Source organism: Terrapene carolina, unplaced genomic scaffold (genome assembly GCF_002925995.2).
Source record: "Terrapene carolina triunguis isolate 2854851 unplaced genomic scaffold, T_m_triunguis-2.0 Scaffold641, whole genome shotgun sequence".
Classification (NCBI taxonomy): Eukaryota; Metazoa; Chordata; order Testudines; family Emydidae; genus Terrapene; species Terrapene triunguis.
The window spans coordinates 1,304,045-1,309,565 of NW_020664992.1; the positions used below are offsets into that span (position 1 = coordinate 1,304,045).

The 5,521-nt window shown below is 62.9% G+C and overlaps 1 protein-coding gene across 4 annotated transcripts in view; it reads right to left on the reverse strand.

Moving 5' to 3' along the window:
* Positions 1-5,521, reverse strand: part of PRPF40B (pre-mRNA processing factor 40 homolog B) — a 20,798-nt gene that overhangs the window by 2,759 nt on the left and 12,518 nt on the right. For 2 of the 4 annotated variants that reach the window (XM_026659619.2, XM_029913451.1), the window contains 5 exons: positions 4,463-4,596; positions 1,972-2,110; positions 1,137-1,228; positions 511-627; positions 291-428 (listed from right to left, as the gene is read on the reverse strand). In XM_026659619.2, the coding sequence (XP_026515404.1) occupies positions 291-428; positions 511-627; positions 1,137-1,228; positions 1,972-2,110; positions 4,463-4,596 (620 nt within the window). The remainder of the gene's footprint in view (positions 1-290; positions 429-510; positions 628-1,136; positions 1,229-1,971; positions 2,111-4,462; positions 4,597-5,521) is intronic. The other 2 variants (XM_029913450.1, XM_029913452.1) reach the window with 1 other exon arrangement.

Sequence of the window (5,521 nt, forward strand, 5' to 3'; positions counted from 1 at the left end):
GGCCTGGTGAGTGACACCAGGGTGAGGGGCTGGGGCCAGGAAGTGACGCCGGGATGAGGGGCCCCGGGGGTGGGGAGGGGCTGGGCCCCGCGGGTGATGCCGGGGTGAGGGGCTCGGCCTGGCGGGTGACGCCGGGGTGAGGGGCTGGGGCCAGGGAGTGACGCCGGGGTGAGGGGCCCCGGGGTGGGGAGGGGCTGGGCCCTGCAAGTGACACCCGGGTGAGGGGCTCGGCCTGGCGGGTGATGTTGCCCGGGGGCCGGGCGCTGCAGGGGAGCGGGTCCCCCCAATACCTCGTCCCAGGAGGAGCCGGGCTCCAGGGGCGGGGCCGCCTGCTTCAGCATGCTCTTGAAGGCTGCTTCCCGGCGGCGCAGCTTGCGCACTTCCTCCTTCTCCCGCTCCCGCTCCCGCGCCTCAGCCTTCTCCAGCAGCTGTGGGGCAGACACGGAGGGGTTAACGCCACGGGGTGGGGGCCAGGCTCAGCCCCGCCCCACCCCGCCCCACCCCACCTACGCTGTTAAAGGTGAGCTTGATGTTGCCTGCGTCCAGCGTGGCTGCCCTCTTGTCAAAGCTGATCACGTGGGCGAAGTCCTCGAAGGTCGTGTTCACCTCCACGCCGAAGCCACGATCCTGCCAGGACAGAGGCAGGGTCACCCGTGTCCCATCCCGTCCCCCAGGGCCAGCAGCGGCTGTGCCCAGAACAGGGCGAGGGCAGGAGGTCATGGGGGAGTCCCCATCCCCTGCACATACAGTGTGGTACATAAAGAGGGTTCACTTCGCCCTAGCCCTGAAATGCAGCCATCTCTGGGGTGGGGCATGGCAGCTGTTTAGGACAGGATGCAAAGAACAGGCCCACATCCAGCGCAAAGCATGGGAGTTTTAGAGAGGCAGAATGAAATGAGCGGAGCTGGACTGCGGCCCGGATTAGCCTATGGCTTGGGGCGATGGCTTCACACTTCATCCGCAAGGTGAAGCGCACCTGCAGAGAGAACAGGAGCCTGGCAGGTGGGCACGCGAGGCCGGGCAGAGGGGCCGGGCCATTCCAAGGCCCTCTCCACACAGCAGGACAATTGGGGGCTGGGGAAGCTGGTCAGACAGGACCCCAAACCCCACGGGCAGAGGCAGCTGCATGCCCTCACCTTTAAGATGTCCTTGATGATCTTCTTCTCGTCATGGAAACGAGCCTTGAGATCCTCCACGTAGAATTTAAACAAGTCCAGGGGGGTGGAGCCTGAGCAGAGGGGGCGGTGTTACAGGCCCTGCCAGGACACCCAGCGTGGCACCAGGAGGGGGGGGCCGCCGGGCTCCAGAGAAGCCCCCAGCGCACTATGCTCCTTAATTAATACCCCGCCTCAGGCAGGCAGGTCATTGCACAGGGCAGTCACATCACGAGTGAGCAACAGAACCCAGGAGTCCTGGCTCCCAGCCCCTGCTCTAACCACTAGACACGACTCCCCTCCCAGAGCCGGGGAGGGAACCCAGGAGTCCTGGCTCCCAGCCCCCTGCTCTTACCCCTAGTCTATTCTCCAGTCCCCTCGCTAAGCACTTGATGCAGCCTCGCTGGACACTGTCAGATGAGGCCCAGGAGGCGAGCGGCAGCTCACTAGGCCCCAACGGGGAGGTGCAGGAAGGGGACCCGGCCAGGGCGGGGATTGGAACCCAGGGACGCCCGGTGCTCAGACCCCTCAGCTCTGCCCCAGCATCACAGCCTCTGCCCCCTCGGGCGAGTCCCTTCTCCTCTCTGCGCTTTCCCGGCTCTAGTTGGGGGGGAGGGGGGCAGGGTGACGCTACCCATCCCCCAGGAACCCACCCCACTGGGCCCCCCCGGCTCTACCCGGGAGCAGGAGTTCCCCCTCTTTTGGGCTCCTGCTGCAGTCACGGCTGGCCCTTTAACACGCCTCCCCCAGGGGCTCCATGCCAGGCTTCGGCTCTCCCCCATGGTCCCGCGCCCCCCGCGGCTACGCCGCTCCTTACCGGGCTGGCCCAGCATGTTGGCAAAGCGGGCGTCGGCGCTCAGCGAGGGGTACAGCTCCATCCAGGTAGACATGGAGTGCAGCTGCCCCTTGTCGTGCAGCTCATCCAGAAAGGCCTGGGCAAGAAGCAGCCTGTTATTCTACGATAGAGCGAGAGAGAACTTGGAGATCAGCCCCTCCCCCGAACACACCTGCGCCCCGGGGCACAGCAGAGCCCCGCCCCCCACGGCCCCTCCAAACAGCAGGGGGAACGGCACGGATCACACGACCCCTCTACTGTGAAACAGGTCATCAGAATGGCCATACTGGGTCCATCCAGCCCAGTGTCCTGTCTGCCGACAGTGGCCAATGCCAGGGGCCCCAGAGGGAGTGAACAGAGCAAGGAATCATCAAGTGATCCATCCCCATCGCCCATTCCCAGCTTCTGGCAAACAGGCCAGGGACACCATCCCTGCGCCCAGCCTGGCTAATAGCCATTGATGGACCTGTCCTCCATGAACTTATCTAGTTCTTTTATGAACCTTGTTATAGTCTTGGCCTTCACAACATCCTCTGGCAAGGAGTTCCACAGGTTGACTGTGCATTGTGTGAAGAAATACTTCCTTTTGTTTGTTTTAAACCTGCTGCCTATTAATTTCATTTGGTGACCCCTAGCTCATGTGTTAGGAGAGGAGTAAATAACACTTCCTTATTCACTTTCTCCACACCCGTCATGATTGTATAGACCTCTATCATATCCCCCCTTAGCCGTCTCGTTTCCAAGCTGAAAAGTCCCAGTCTTATTAATCTCGCCTCATACGGAAGCCATTCCATCCCCCTCATCATTTTTGTTGGCATTTTCTGAACCTTTTCCAATTCCAATTCTCTCTGTGGAGAGAGAGCCGGGCCACGGAGAGAGCGAGCCCTGGGCTACGGGCCGTCTGCACAGCCACAGAAAGAGGGAGTCAGGCCACGGCCCGTCTGCTGCACCGCCATGGAGAGAGAACGAGCATCGGGCCACGGCCCGGCCTCGCCGCCACATGGGATCCTGCCCCAAACACAGAGCCAACTGCGGCATCAGCAGGGGACATGCTGGGTGGCTTTGCCTTAGGAAAAGGTCTTAAGTAGCTGCTGCCCCCTGCTGGCCACTCCCTGCATAGCAGGTCCAGGGCACCCAGGCTGGGGTAACAGCTGGATCCCCCCAGACGCTCTCCTGCAGAGAAGGTCGCTCTGCCCGAAGGGGGTTCAGCTGCCCGTGGCAGGGGCTCGCTGGCAGGCGGTTATCTGCGGGCAGCAGGGCTGGGTCACTGCAGGGATGTGGCGAATGAGGACAGGACAGGAGTCAGAGGGAGGCTGGGACTGGTCTCTGGTTTACTGGGTTCTAGACCTGGGTTCTAGTCCTGCTCTGCCTCCAGCTGCCTCGGGAACCTTGGGCGAGGTGCCGGGTGGGCTCCAAGTGCTGCAGCCGGGCCCCTGTCGTGCAGACGCTCGCTGCGGAGGGGGCTGGCGCCGCAGTAAATCTGCCCCCTCGAGAGGCGGTAACTAGGACGAGGGACGAGTTCTCCAGCTGGCCTAGCGCTGCCTGCCCCGGGGGTCTGTCGGCCTAACTACGGCTCTCGGGCTGGGCATTTTCCACCGCCCTGAGCCATGCAGCTAGGTCGGCCTACGCTGTATGTACAGACCTGAAGGGTAGAAGGGTCTAGGCTACAAAGCTCCCGGAGCCCCTCCCTAGGAGCAGAGGCAACGGCCCCCTGCTCGGACCCTGCTGCCAGCATGCAGGTGGCCAGGTGCTCTGCGCGCTGCAGGGCACCCCCTGGCGGCCGCCTGGGGAATGAGATCTATGGGCCCCTTAGACCTGTGCGGGGATGTTCACGTCACCTTCCCTTAGTGCCCCAAGCTGGTGTTCACTCAGGCACAGGGAGGGGAGGGGACTGATCCGCCTCCGGCTGTAGCCACAATCCCAAACTCCCTCTGACTTCCAAGCTGCAGAACCGAGCCCTGAGCGACCCACCCAGCCTGGCGTGGAGTCGGGAACAGAACCCAGGCGTCCTGACTCCCAGCCCTGCCGTCCTGTGACACAGAACAGTCCCGTCCTGCCGTCCTGCCCAGGCACCTGACCCCATGGCCATCGTGGCCAGAGCCAGGGGGAAGAAGGACAGGAAGGGGAGAAGCTGCCCAAACCAGAACTGCTGGAACAACTACAGGAGGAGGCATTCCAGTGACCAGGGGCCAACCACTGAGCTCTTTAAACCCTGCGGATGTGCAATGACCAGTCCTGCCCTGGGCATGGAAGGGTTACGGCTAATAGTGACCAGACACCGAACTCCCTCCAGATACACCCTCCCCCCAGCCCAGCACCCTGACCCCCTCCCGGCCAAGTCCTTGATGCCCCCCAAAGGGGCAGGCAGCCTCCAGCTAGACCTACAGGCCGCCCTGCTCCGCCGAGCCCAGACCAGAGCCGTCACCCCCCGCTAGGGCGTCACCACCTCTTCTAGACCCCAGGGCACGGATACCTGGAAAGCCTCTCTGTTCTTCCGCTGCTGGCGCCTCTCACGCAGCTTCGTCTTCTCCTTCTCCTCCTCCTCCTCCTTCTCCAGCGTGCGGATGTGCTCCTCGAAGCAGATCAGTGCATCCTCCTTGTCCATGTCTGCAAGAGGCGCGGGGAGGGGGGGTGAGCGGGAAGAGCTGGCACCGGGCGGGGTAGGGCAGGGAGGAGCTGGGGGCGCATGGGACCATGGAGGGGAGCCGGTGGGATACAATAACAACCCTTTGCCCCTCGTCTAGAGGGATGTCCCATGGTTACAGAGCAGGGGTAGAGCAAGGCCTCTGGTTCTAGCCCTGGCTCCGAGCGGGGAGGGGAGGGAGGTTCAGTGGGTTAGGGCTGAGGGCTGGGGCCAGGATTCCTGGGTTCTACCCCAGCTCTGAAAGGGGACCCAGTGGGTTAGAGCAGTGGGGCTAGGCACCAGGACTCCTGGGTTCTACCCCTGCCCCTAGAAGGGGAGGGGCCCAGTGAGTTACAACAGGCAGGTCTGGTGGCCAAGACTCCTGGGTTCTACCCCAGCTCTGGGTGGGCAGTGAAGTCTGGTGGGTTAGAGCAGGGGGGGCTGGAACTCAGGACTCCTGGGTTCTACCCCTGCCCCTAGAAGGGGTGGGGGTCCAGTGAGGTAGAGCAGGAGATCCAGGTTCTACCCCAGCTCTGGGTGGGCAGTGAGGTCTGGCGGGCTAGAGCAAGGGGTGGGGGAGGCTGGGCACCAGGGTTGCTGGGAGAGGGGAGAGGGGCAGACGGTGTAATGGTTAGACAATGGGGTGCAGAAGTCCTGACTCTCAATCCCCTTGGAATGTACCATCTTGGGGAGACAGGTGGGGTCCTTGGAACACATCTGTTGGAAGGGGCCCCTGAGACTAGGGAGATGGGTGCAACCAGATAGCACCTTTCTAGGAGAAAGGGTGTGGCTGGCCTGTACCATTGATCTTGGGCTGTGGGGGGTAATATCTGGCCTGTACCATTTATCTTACAGTGGGGGCGGGGGGCAATGGCTGGCCTGTACCATTTATCTTAGGGTGGGGGCGGG